This window comes from Macaca fascicularis, chromosome 2 (genome assembly GCF_037993035.2).
Source record: "Macaca fascicularis isolate 582-1 chromosome 2, T2T-MFA8v1.1".
NCBI lineage: Eukaryota > Metazoa > Chordata > Mammalia > Primates > Cercopithecidae > Macaca > Macaca fascicularis.
Genome location: NC_088376.1, coordinates 52,029,437 through 52,043,517, shown reverse-complemented (window position 1 = coordinate 52,043,517; position 14,081 = coordinate 52,029,437). Strand labels below are relative to the sequence as shown.

The following is a 14,081-nucleotide window of genomic DNA, read 5'->3' as shown; positions in this document are numbered from 1 at the left end:
GTTTTGTGTGAGAGCTGCTTCTTGTTTTCATAAATTGACCCTGAAGTGGTGTCTGTATTGTCTTGTGAGTGATGTAATAAGGTTTTAACAAATGCAATGGGGGTAGGTAGGAGAGACAAAGAGAGCAAGAGCAAAGTCTTGCTCAGTTATAAAATGTACCAAATGTATGCAACCCAAGACTTTACCCTAGACTGCAACATTTGTAAACCTTTAAAAAAATTAAATTCTCATAGCATGTGTAAGCATTTAAATCAATCTTTGAAATGCAAATCTATATATTATATTGTGCCTTAGGATTGGAAGATGATAGATTACAGAATATGTAATTTTCAGTTTTCCAGAACAAAAAAAAAGGTGGGGGGGGGCGAGCCGGGGGACTCAAGTTCTGAGCTCATATCTGGCAGTACTAAGCAGTTAGGATGTGTTCTATAAGCAACAGAAAACCCAGCTAAGAGAGAATTATCAGTGCTGTTTGTCTTATATAATAAAAAAGTTTGGAGGTAAGTGGCTGCTAGGATTGGTTTAGCAATTTTTTAAGACAGAATCTCACTCTGTTGCCCAAGCTGGAGTTCAGTGGCATGATATTGCCTCACTGTAACCCCCACCTCCCTGGTTCAAGCAATTCTCCTGCCTCAGTCTCCCCAGTAGCTGGGACTACAGGTGTGCACCACCACACCTGGCTAATTTTTGTATTTTTAGTAGAGACAGGGTTTCACCTTGTTGGCCAGGCTGGTCTTGAACTCCTGGCCTCAAGTGATCCACTCGCCTCGGCCTCCCAAAGTGCTGGGATTACAGGCATGAGCCACTGCACCCAGCCTGGTTTAGCAATTTGATGATATGAGGGCCAGTGTCTTTAATTCCCTTGGCCTTTTCCTCATAATTGTTGCCTCACGGTTGCAAAATGGTTGCTGCAGCTCCAGATATTACATCCACATTGAAGGCAGAGAAGATGGAAAAAGGGGGAGCATCAGTCACATCTGAGGAGACACCAGCCAATTTCTGCCTTTGTCTTATTGGTCAAAACCATTATTAGCTGGCTACTCCTAACTGCAGAGGAGACTGGAAAAGAATTTTGTAGCCTCTATCATGAAAGGAACAAGGGAGACTGGGTTAGAAATGTCTTGTGAGTTGGCTAACAGCCTTTTCTTTAGACAATAAGTAAGAATACTTGAAATCAGAGCTTGGTTAAACAAGAGTTCAGGTTTTTACTTTCTAGCTTCTTAGCTGTGTAGGCAGTACATGAAAACCTGGAGTGTAATCAAGCAAATTCCTGATACTATATCATTTCACTCCAAAATACTCCACTATGTATCTCCAGCATAAAATAACTTTTAAAAAGTAATATAGTGGCTGGGTGTGGTGACTCACGTCTGTAACCCCAGCACTTTGGGAGGCCGAGGCAGGCGGATCATGAGGTCCAGAGATGGAGATCATCCTGGCCAACATGGTGAAACCCTCTCTCTACTAAAAATACAAAAATTAGCCAGGCGTGGTGGCACATGGCTGTAGTCCCAGCTACTCGGGAGGCTAAGGCAGGAGAATCACTTGAACCCAGGAGGCAGAGGTTGCAGTGACCTGACATCACACCACTGTACTCCAGCCTGGCAACAGAGCGAGACTCTGTCTCAAAAAAAAAAAAAAAAAAGTAATATAGTAAAAATGCTATTATAAAATCAGACAAAATTAGCAGTAATACCTCATTATTTGATATTAAAACTATTAAGAACTTATGAAATATGGATGCAAGTAACTCCCTCCATAGAAACATTCAAGTCTGAGACTTTCAAAGGTGCTGATAAAACTAGAGCATTCTTTTTTTTTTTTTTTAATTTATTTATTATTATTATACTTTAAGTTGTAGGGTACATGTGCATAACGTGCAGGTTTGTTACATATGTATACTTGTGCCATGTTGGTGTGCTGCACCCATCAACTCATCATTCTTTAAGAAACTGCAAAAGATATTGCCCAAATTTCACCAAGAATGTTTAATTAACCAATTCATTCATTCATTTAAGAACACAGTTCCAAACTTTGACTTATCAGGTGGACGAAGTATGATTTAGTAAATGGAGTTGAATGGAAGGGTAGTAATCTGTATGAATTCTTAACAGAAGAGATTCAAAGACTAAGAATGTGTCAATGGAATGTGTCACCTGCACAGCTGTTGGAAGGTGCTCTTATTCTAATAATGAGTACTCAGTATTCAGACAGAAATCATGTTAATTTTTAAAATGTCAAAGAAAAAAGAAAAGAAACATGCTTTAAGAGTATCTTCCCTTTTGTGAATGAGATCATGTCCTCTGCAGGGACATGGATGGAGCTGGAAGCCATTATCCTCAGCAAACTAACGCAGGAGTAGAAAAACAAACACTGCATGCTCTCACTTATAAGTGGGAGCTGAACAATGAGAACACATGGGCACAGGGAGGGGAACATCATACACTGGGGCCTGTCGGGGGGTGGGGTAAGGGGGAGGGTGAACATTGGAAAAAATAGCTAATGCATGCGGGCTTAATACCTAGATGATGGATTGAAAGGTGCAGCAAACCACCATGACACACATTTACCTATGTAACAAACCTGCACATCCTGCATATGTACTCCAGAACTTAAAATACAAATTAAAATTAATTTTACAAAATTAATTACAAAATTAATTTCTAAAAAATACCTACCCTTTTGCTCAAACTCTATACTTGGGAAGGAAACTGTGTTCCATAATACAATTTTCTGAGTGAATCTATAAACAAGGACGGAATGCCCCCAAATTGAAAAAAAACCAATAATATAAATGATATAAATTATGGCTATTATGCTTTATTATACTTTAATTTTACATGAATTATTTAACTTTATTAATGAATAATGATTTATTCTCCAAGCTATTCACAATCAATCAGCGCCTTTAAACCCAGTCACCTTTAAGTAAACTGACAAAACGAAGGTTTGGAATCTACCATGTGACAACCCCAACCCAGGCAAACTCCTTCTAGAGTGCAGACAGACTGGGAAGCCCGGCCTGGAGCTACTCCGGTGCTTTCCCACATGGCCCTCTATAGTGTGCTGTGTCTTCTGCTTCCAGGGGAGCCATGAGTAGCAGTAAGCTTTTCTCTCAATGGCATTGGCCTCTCAGAATTGTCACTCAGTCACCTTTTGTAAATTAAGACCCAGACACAAATCAGTGTTAAGAGCTATGCAGTGTATAGAACCCTCACATGGGGTCAAAGCAAGAGAAAATGGGCCAGGGGTGTTGTGAGAGGAGAGCATTTCAAGAAAGTCATGCATTAAATTTCTGTGTAGTCAAAGTAGTGAATTAAGTTATTCCTTTAAAAAGGGTTGTTCTTTAATCTTTTTAAAAATTATAATTATATTATTGTGGTTCTATTTCATTTTTGATAAATCACATGCTTTGATTTCTATAGCAGTCAAGGTAGTGAGAGAACAAGAATGGAGGATTCAGCTACATTCTTATGCTGTTTTTTTAAAGTCTCTTTCCCATAGTACTACTGTATGTTAAGGCTTTCTGTATGTTAAGAGTCTGGGCTTTCTCTCTTCCCTTGCCTGGGACCATTTTACATCCCAGGAGCTGACGACTAGGGCCATGACCCCATTAATGTGCAGCCAAAGGGGGATGGTGACATGACTGAAGACCTATCTGACAGATCATTTCCAAAATAGTCATGACCTGACCGATAGGGGAGAATAGTATCAGCAATGCTCACACTGTGCTAGGGCAAGTCAGTGTACTCATTAGCAAAGTCTGTACGTGACCACACTCACCTCTAAAATTCCAGAGTTACACAATTTCCTGTGAAAAAGAAAGCAGCATGGTTATCTGTCCAATTGGTCATAGTCAGAATGACCTGCTATTTTGTACTTAGAGTCTCCAGCTGTCACAAAGTGAAGGACAGTTCTCGATGGTTTCCTAATAATTCTGTTGGCATGGAGTAGAGGTTAAGAGCCAGTTCTCAAGGGTCAGCAAAAAATGGAACTAGAAGGTATATACAGGAATAGTGGCAGTAAAGAGAGATTGCATCCTGCCAGACAGAAATAAACAGAGGGGATATTCTCTAAAGAAGGCAGCTTCCTTGACGTTAGCCATCCACAGTCTCAGAATCGTGATTGCCAAATGCAGATAAGATTCACCCAGTCCAGAAATCCTTAAGATGACAAAAAAAAAAAAAAAAGTGGAAAATGATTAAAACTTCTGTTACATAACTGTACTCAGGTTACTAAGCTGTTAACTTAGACATATACTTGTTGTTTATAACAAAGATATACCCTGGGATTCTGAGGTAAAAACCTTTTGACAAGCACAGCGAAGAGGACAGGCTGTTTCGCAGTCTAGATTCCTCTCTTTCTTGCAACGCTGTAAGTTTCCTAGGCTGCTTCTGGTGCCCCTCTGCTCCTTCTTGTCTCACCCCAGTCTGTGCTGTTGTGGTGCATTTCTTGAGTGCAGAAAACTCTCAACTGCAACATTATGCAAAGTTCATTTTAAAGTACTATCTCTGGAATCACTGTAATGAAGTTTGCAGTGCAAAATGACTCTGCTAATGGCTGAGCTTAATAGCTCCCAGGGGCTTCTCCCTCCTATTTTTATTTATTTATTTATTTATTTATTTATTTATTATTTGTTTATTCTTTTGAGACAAAGTGCAGTGGCGTGATCTAGGCTCACCACAAGTTCCGCCTTCCCGGGTCACACCATTCTCCTACCTCAGCCTTCGGAGTAGCTGGCACTACAGGCGCCCACCACCATGCCCGGCTATGTTTTTTTTCTTTTTTTTTTTTCTTGATATTTTTAGTAGAGACGGGGTTTCACCGTGTTAGCCAGGATGGTCTCCATCTCCTGATCTCATGATCTGCCTGCCTCGGCCTCCCAAAGTGCTTGGATTAGAGGCGTGAGCCACCGCGCCCGGCCCCTCTCCCTCCTGTTTAAATAGTCCTAAGGCTCAGAGAATTCTCCCAACTTCCTGTCACATGCCCTTTGATGACAAGAGTAATTACCACAAAACAGAACAGAAATATGGACTGCATGACCTTTTTTGCGTTACACCATTAAACGTTCACAAGGGCACTGGTCGCAGTGTTACTGTTTAACCATTTCATTTCACCACCAATATGAGGGGTGTGCTATGCATACATTCTGGAACCTTCAACAACTATTTGAACAGGTTTGTTTGTTCGATGGTTGGTTGGTACAATTTGCTGAAACAAGTGACTTTGGGCATGGTTACTGTGCTCTGATCAACATCTTTCCATCCACAGGATTGGGGTGGAGTTTGCGCACTGAGTGAAAAATGAAACGCAAATGGCTGGGACAGTTGCTGGTTCACATCATGGCTTCATGCCAATTAGAAAAAACACTGCCCCCTTCCCCATGCTCTGGGGAGGATAAACGGCTGAAAGATGCCCCCTATCTGTGTGAACCATTAGGGAAAGCAGCTTCTTGCAAGGCACAGGGTTTGGCCAAGGGCAAACCTTGGCCGGGGTTGACATCTGGGCAAGATTTTAATCCCTCGTCAGTCCTCCCAGTGGACATGACAGCACAATTATTCAAGGCAGTCCTAGAAGGAGGTCTTGGGGCATCCTGGGCAACATGATTCAGTTTTCTGTATCATGCCATTTAGTTAAGGTTATTACCAGCTGGTGAGAGAAGCTCCTCCACCGTCTGCTTTAACATGGGTCATTTCAAGTAACCTGAGATTTTCAGATGAGGAAACTGAGGCTGAGCTGAAGTATCTTACTGGAGGTCATGTGGTAGCATCAGATTTTGATCTTTACCCTGTTGTTTTCCCTAGCACTCCTTATTCTCCTTCTCTGATTTATTTTTCTCCATAGCACTTACCACTAATACTGTGTATTTCATTTTCCATTTTCATATTGTCAGTTTCCCCCAAGTAGAATGTAAGTTCCATGATGGTAGGTGTTTTATTCACTGGCTGTATTCCCAATGACTAGAACAGAACTTGGCACACGATGAGGCTCATTCAGTAATATTTTCTAAATGAATGAATTTTTCAAATATCAGGATGCTTTCTTCTATACCAATCTATTTCAACAAGTGACCTTTAGCAAATACACAATATTTTGAGGTATTTGAGAGAAAAAAAATTATACTAACACAGTGTCAACTGTTATCAGGATTTTCTTCAGCTAAAAAAGCCACTTCATACTTTTAGACATATACTTCCTGACTAAAAACAGGGTTTTAAAAAAAAGCCTTCCACCTTAAAATTCATGTCCACTTCAAAGAGAGAAATCTCACTCTTATATAATAAACTGGGGTACTTTCTATTTACTAAGACTAATCTTTGCTTCTGAAGACAGGTTTAGTTATGGTTGGTTTATTTGATGATTAAAATAAAGTTATTAGCCCCTGTTAGGCTCTGCTAGTTATTTGCATATAGCAATACAGAATGATCTGGTAAAGTTTTTATGCAGATGTGGTCCAAGCTCATAAAATAGATACATTCTTCTAAATTAAATTCTTATTTTTGTTTACTTAAATTTGGCATGCTAGATATCATGTTCCATATCATAAAGCTGCAATTAATCACTTGTTAGACTTTTAGAAATAGTCATGAACCACATAATAATGTTTCAGTGTATGACAAACTGCCTATGTGATGGTGGTCCCATAAGATTATAATAATGTATTTTTACTGTACCTTTTCTATGTTTATATATGTACAGATACACAAATATAATTGTGTTACAATTGTCTACAGCATTCAGCATAGTTATATACTGTACAGATTTGTAGCCTAGGAGCAATAGGTTATACCATATAGCCTGGATGTATAGTAGGCTGTATCATCTAAGTTTGTGTAAGTACATCTATGATAGTCACACGGTGAAAAACGAGCCTAACAATGCATTTCTCAGAACATATCCCTGTCATTAAGAACGACTGTAGTAAAAAGCTACATGTTTTTTATTCATTTTACATAATCCTTATCCTGATTTACTAAAAGTGCACTGTTTGCAGGACTCTGTGCTGTGACATATTGTCAGAGGAACAAAGGGAGCATTTAGACATGTTGTCTGCCCTCCTGGAATTTACACAATGAATGGAAAAAGGCGCAGAGTTATGCACACTCTAATGTCTCCAACAATAACTGTTGACTTTTTATTTTCAGTCAGAGAAGCCTGGCAACCAAGAAGTGGTTTTTTGGTGGTTTACGAGAACTTAACTGAATTGGAAAATATTTGCTTTAATGAAACAATTTACTCTTGTGCAACACTAAATTGTGTCAATCAAGCAAATAAGGAAGAAAGTCTTATTTATAAAATTGCCTGCTCCTGATTTTACTTCATTGCTTCTCAGGCTCCAAGAAGAGGAAAAAATGAAGATTTTGATACTTGGTATTTTTCTGTTTTTATATAGTACCCCGGCCTGGGCGAAAGAAAAGCATTATTACATTGGAATTATTGAAACAACTTGGGATTATGCCTCTGACCATGGGGAAAAGAAACTTATTTCTGTTGACACGTAAGTCACTATTTTTATTGTTTATAGACCAAAATTTTAAATTATTTTTAAATAATAGAGCCAATAAGATGAAATATTTTTAAAATATCTTATATACAGAAACTGCAAAATGTGGGTTTGAAACCCAGGACACTTGAATCAATCTCCCTTATGTTCCTGTATATTTTTTATTTGGGGGACTACTCTGCTTCTTTCCTGTTGTTCCTGGGATCTGTGTTCACCTCTTATTACCTCCCATGGTCATTACTCCATCTCTGATTAGGATTCTGTCTTTTTGTCTGTTTATGCAGAACTTCTTTAATTTAAACAATTACTGTATAAAATGTTATGTTTATTACACCATTTAATGGTTATTCATGATAGAGATAAATTTTTTTATATCTTTCAAAACATCACTTATAGAAATAAAATATGATTTTAGCAAATATGATTCTGCCTGATATTTATTGAGAGACTCCAGACAGTTAAGTAGGTTAATCTTTGACAGCGTCAGACTCCTAATTTGTAAAATGAGGATAATAAGCATAGCTCATAAGGTTACTTAAAGAGTGAGTGCATGTAAAACTCTTAGTACAATGCTTGGCACATATATGCATAAAAAATGTCAGGCACTTATTAGGATGGTCCTCAAAAAGCTCCATGTAACTTAAATGTCTTCATATTTCAGTTGGAAAATCCTCTTATTGAAAGCAATATTCACTACACAGAAAAACAAAAAATGTTTAGTTCTCCTTGAAGTTTTTTGTACCGAAGTTAATCTATACCGAGGTCTTCACTTTTAGTAATGCTAATTAAACATTAACCACCAAATGGGAACTTGGAATTCAAAATCAATATTCACTACATTAAAATGTATTTCAGTGGTGATAAAACACAAACAAGCCTAATGACCACCAGCTGCTAAGATTATATCTTTAAAAAGTAACTAAATAAGGATGCCAAAGTTTGTAATTATTGAATGTTATTGATGAGTATATACTATTCTCTTTAAATGTTATGTAAAGTTGAAATTTTTCACCATAAAAATAAATACATAACTGATAATAATATCCTATTATTATATTATGAAGTTAATAATATACAGTAAGGAAAGTTTCTGACCTGAAGATAAGTGGTTGTAAATAAAACTAATACATCTTGTAATTATTTCTTTTTTTAACCTGTTTTAAGATAGTATTATCTTCTAAAGAATATGACATGTTTTTACAGCTTCACCAAAAACATTATTTTGCATGGATTCAGTATTTTCTTGATTAAATATAATATAAATTATACAAGATTTTTATTTCCAAGGAAAAAGTCAGACACATTAAAAAAATAAAAATACTATCCTTTTCCATGCCCCCACTCACCACTACTCTGTCATTGTTCATGATCAAAAATCAAATCAGCTTTATCAGGCATAAACTAAATGCAAGACATTGCCCTGACTATGCTTCAATTTAAAAAAAAAAATCTTTCATTCTAAAAATCAGGGAGTAGAAGAGTGAAGGAGTTTATTTAGAATTTGGTGAATGGGGGCAGAGGAAATTCCTTTGTTTTTAATTACTCCCATGGCCTGTCTGTGCCAGGGAAGCTATCCAATGAGTACAAGCTTGTTTACCCCATTGTGACTATATTAGTCTCTTCTTATGCTGCTAATAGAGACATCCTCAAGACTGGGTAATTTATTAAAAAAAAAGAGGTTTAATATACTCACAGTTCCACATGACTGAGGAGGCCTCACAATCATGGTGGAAGACAAAGGAGGAACAAAGGCACGTCTTACATTGCAAACTTTCCCACACCTTCCCGTCTTCTGAGCCCTCCAAGCCCCTAGGAAGTTCCAAACTTTCCCACATTTTGCTATCTTCTTCTGAGCCCTCCATACTATTGCAGCCTCTGCCTGCTACCCAATTCCAAAGTCATTTTCACATTTTTAGGTATCTTTACAGTAGTCCCCCACTCCAGGTACCAATTTACTGTATTTGTCTGTTCTTACACTGCTAATAAAGACACACTCAAGACTGGGTAATTTATAAAGAAAAAGATGCTTAATGGACTCACAGTTCCGCATGGCTGGGAAGGCCTCACAATCATGGCAGAAGGCAAAGGAGGAGCAAAGGCACATCTTACATGGCAGCAGGCAAGAGAGAGCTTGTGCAGGGGAACTCTCATTTATAAAACCATCAGATCTCATGAGACTTATTCACTATCATGAGAACAGTATGGGGGAAACCACATCCATGATTCAATTATCTCCACCTGGCCCCACCCTTGACATGTGCGGATTATTACAATTCAAGTTGAGATTTGGGTGGGGACACAGCCAAACCATATCAGTTACTTAAAAACTATACTTAATAGCGATACTTTAGGATCCTTAAAAGGAAAAATGGAGCATCTTCTAGTTGCAAAGTCCACCTCTCTTTTTGTCATTGTCCTGTGACTTTAACATCTCCCTTGGCTTCAACAATATGCTACAGTTGTGCCAACTCTAGGTGGGACTGCTTGCTCTGTGATTTTTTTACCCCCATATATCTGACCAGTGAATTTTGAATACAACTTCAGCAATTTTGCCAATACTATGCTAAACTTTTTGCATAGATGTGTGCAGATAGCAACCTTTTGGTCCCTTCTTTGTCCCAGATTTGCAGCATGTTTAGCCCAGTCAGTGAAGGATGATGGAGTATCACAAGACATGGTTGGTACTCCTTATTGTGTGATGACTACAAAGGAGTGGAAATAAATGGGCTGAAGAATAAGATGTGAAAGAGTGCAATATAAGTTTTAGGTAAAGAATCGAGTTTAAGCTGAATGTTGATCTTCAAGGTCTTGGATGATGAACAGGAAAATATGCATTGAGATGACAGGAACTAGTGTTTGGTCACTAGTACCTAGAATATAGAAGACACTAAATAAACATTTCTGAATAAGTTTAAATGAGTAAGTAAAAGATACATAGGAAGATAGGAGAAATCATAAACTGTATTGTAAAAACTTTTCCTTGCTCCTCATGTAGAGAGATTCATGCTATAGAACAAATCAGGCAACAGAATAAAATAGAAAAGTCACCTTAGGGGATTATATGCAGGGTTAGTGCAACTGAAAACACTGACAGATACTAAAAGACAAAAATGTATAGGTTTGGGGGGGACTAAAAAAATAGAGTTTACTTCTCTGGTATTAATGCCAATGATATTTATTTCTAAAAGGGTGAAGTGGAAAATAATTTCCTTATACTCAATACTGCCATTTACTTGGGTTGGTGCCTTATCTGTCACTTCAACACATCAATAAATATTTAAAGACTTTATAAGATATAATTCCGGATCCTAAGTTATATATATTCAATTAAAAACAAATGACATACACATAAAAACAATTAGTAAACACAGTAGTGTGTTCTGGGCCCATAGTAGGCATTAGTTAATTATTTACTGAATTAATTGACTATATAATAGCCAAAATTATAGTAATTCTGATATCTTCAGATTACTTTTTTTTCTGATGACCTCTAGGAAGCTGGAAATAAGTCAAAAAATTTTTAAGCATAAGAGCAGCCATCACAAAACTCTTTTACACTTGACTTCATAGGCTCTCACTCAGGCTTGGAGACTTTCTTAACATGGAGTTCTTACAAACATTATTACTGGGTTTTTCATTCCATTGTAGGTGTCCAAAACAAATGGTACAGTGAAGATGTCACTATAAGCAGGCCTAATGACCAAGAAGAAATAACAGCTCAAATCCTGACCAAAAAACTAGACAACAAAGAACATTCCACCCTATAGTAATCATAATTCCTATCATTATGATCTTGAGTGATCAGGATGTAATAAGTATTCAATAAGTGTTCATTTCACTATTATTATCCAAAAAGTTGCTTTTTCCCCATTATATCCCCTGTTTTGGAAAACAAAGAAGCAAATAAAATATTTTTAAAGAAAAAGCTTGCACTAAAGGCATTGATTTTACCCCTATTAAAAGACAAACTTGGGCATATTAAAAGTTTAACAAGTTTATTCAAGCATTCAGCCACATCAGTTGGGTGCCCTAGGACCACAAGCAGTTCAATCAGTGCTCCTCTAGGCAGAGAGGAAACTTTTTTTTTTTTTTTTTTTTTTTGAGACGGAGTCTCGTTCTGTCGTCGCCCAGGCTGGAGCACAGTGGCGCGATCTCGGCTCACTGCAAGCTCCGCCTCCCAGGTTCACGCCATTCTCCTGCCTCAGCCTCCCCAGTAGCTGGGACTACAGGCGCCCGCCACCCCGCCTGGCTAATTTTTTGTATTTTTAGTAGAGACAGGGTTTCACCGTGTTAGCCAGGATGGTCTCGATCTCCTGACCTCATGATCTGCCCGTCTCGGCCTCCCAAAGTGCTGGGATTACAGGCGTGAGCCACCGCGCCCAGCCAGGAAAGTTTTATAACGTATTCTCAGCCTAAGAAATAGATATTAGACTGGTTAAAGTGGAGACTCCCTAGTTAGATGTTAGTTGGTGGCTTCTGATTGGTAAAGTCTCTAGTTACGGATTAGAAGTTTCATTTTACTGTTTACTACACTGAATTGGGTTTTGGTTTGCTTAGGTAGGAACCCAAAGCACTGACACTGTCTCAGCCTAATGGCCTCCCAATTTATTACCATTCCTTCAAAAATGATTTTTAAATATTTAAATGATTCTTAAATAGGTACAATTACTAGCTAAAATTCTCTGGAAAATTTAGTTTAAATGACTCATTCTCCAAGGTTGCCAAATAAAAAATAGCAAGCAATAGGGCTGGGCATGGTGGCTCATACCTGTAATCCCAGAACTTTGGAAGGCCAAGGCGGGTGGATCACAAGGTCAGGAGTTCGAGACCAGCCTGGCCAACATGGTGAAACCCTGTCTCTACTAAAAATACAAAAATTAGCTGTGTGTGGTGGCTTATGCCTGTAGTCCCAGCTACTTGGGAGGCCGAGGCAGGAAAGTTGCTTGAACCCAGGAGGTGGAGGTTGCAGTGAGCCAAGATCACGCCATTACACTCTAGCCTGGGCGACAGAGCAAGAGCCCATCTCAAAAAAAAAAAAAAAAAAAAAAAAAAAGCAAGCAATCGCTAGTGCAGTACAAACACTTCACACAAGACAGCTTGTGTGGAAGAGCTAATTAAGTGACTTACATTTCACACTTACCAAACTCCATTTATCATCAAGTTTCTATTTCTCCTGAGAACACAGACAAAAGAAAATTCATCACTAGGTACTGAATTCGTGCTGTGCCAGTGGAGGAAGGCTAGTTAGAACTGGCAAATCACTTGAATTTGTGTTCTATACACCTAGGTTGAGTCTCTGCCATATTCTTGCAGTAGTTAATTTTTGACTGTTTTCCTTATGATTCTTGTTTATGGCAGGCAGCATTTCCAAAGTGGTTCCAGGAAGAAATCCTATCCTAAATCTCCAGAACCTGTGAACAGGATGAGACATCACCATCATGATTTATGTTTTAGTCAGTGAGATTATCTGGAGAGTCCACACACTGGAGCTGACTTGAAGATGAAAGGGGCCATCTAGGAGGGCATACAGGTCACCTTAAGAAACTGGGAGAGGCTCCTGGCCTATAGCCAGCAAGCAAACAGGAATTTTAATTCTATGACCCCATTGAACTGAATTCTGGCAATAACCCAAATGAGCTAGGCAGATTTCTCCACAGAGCCTCAGATAAGTACTCAGCCCAGCAGCCTCTTGATTTCAGCTTGGTGATGCCCGAGGCAGTGAACCCAGCCACGCCATGCCAGACTTCTGACTCACAGAATAGTGAGATTATAAATGGGTGTTGTTTCAACCTACTTTGTGATAATTTGTTATGCAGCAATAAAAAACTAATATATTATGCCTCAATTAATGAAGTCAAAAATCCAGGAACTTTTCACCTATAATACCCGAGTTTCGGGAACCATGTCTAAGCATAAACCAAGAGTGAATTCTAAATTTATGGGAGGGAATAGCATTATTAATATCTTACTAAAGCAATACTAAAAATAATTATCCTACTATTAAAAACGCATTTCTGGGTCTAAGACTACCAGAAATTATAGGAGCAGGCTTTTCTTTTTTAAAATAAGGGGCTAAAAAGAGGGAATGTGATTGATTACTTGAAGGGAGATATGTCTATAGTAATGAATAGAAAGGAACATATTACAATTGTCAACAGGAAGAACTACAATTAAATGTGAATTATTTGGTTCAAAGAACAGCTATAATAGATTCTTGTGGCTGAATATCTGACTGGCAAACTTCCCGCAAGCTTCCAGTAACTGACCCTTTGTCCCCAAGCTGTGCTGTCGAAATTAAATAGAGAGCCTCTAATGACCTTTTAATGTTTATTTGGAGACAAAGCATAAACAAATAGACTTCTTCCAAAGTGTCACACAGTGTAAAATATTTTCCAATTTGGTTAAGACAGTTTTTTTCACAATAAAAGGCAAGATGCAAAAAGCAGTTTGCATATTGCAATATGTATAAAAGGAATTTCAAATGTTAAAATGCCTAGACATGTTGTACCTTCAGATCAATAATTTTAAAAGCAATTTTAACCCCCCAAAAAAATTTGCTTAGAAAAATTAGTTACAA

The 14,081-nt window shown here is 38.1% G+C and overlaps 1 protein-coding gene across 7 annotated transcripts in view; it reads left to right on the top strand.

The window, feature by feature from the left end:
- The first annotated feature begins 7,321 nt into the window (after positions 1-7,321).
- Positions 7,322-14,081, top strand: part of CP (ceruloplasmin) — a 58,838-nt gene continuing 52,078 nt past the window's right edge. For all 7 annotated transcript variants that reach the window (XR_001488508.4, XR_006696178.3, XM_005546062.5 and 4 more), the window contains exon 1: positions 7,322-7,498. Coding sequence is in view for 5 of the 7 variants with exons in the window: in XM_005546062.5 (XP_005546119.3) it covers positions 7,353-7,498 (146 nt within the window). In the remaining 2 variants the exon portion in view is untranslated. The remainder of the gene's footprint in view (positions 7,499-14,081) is intronic.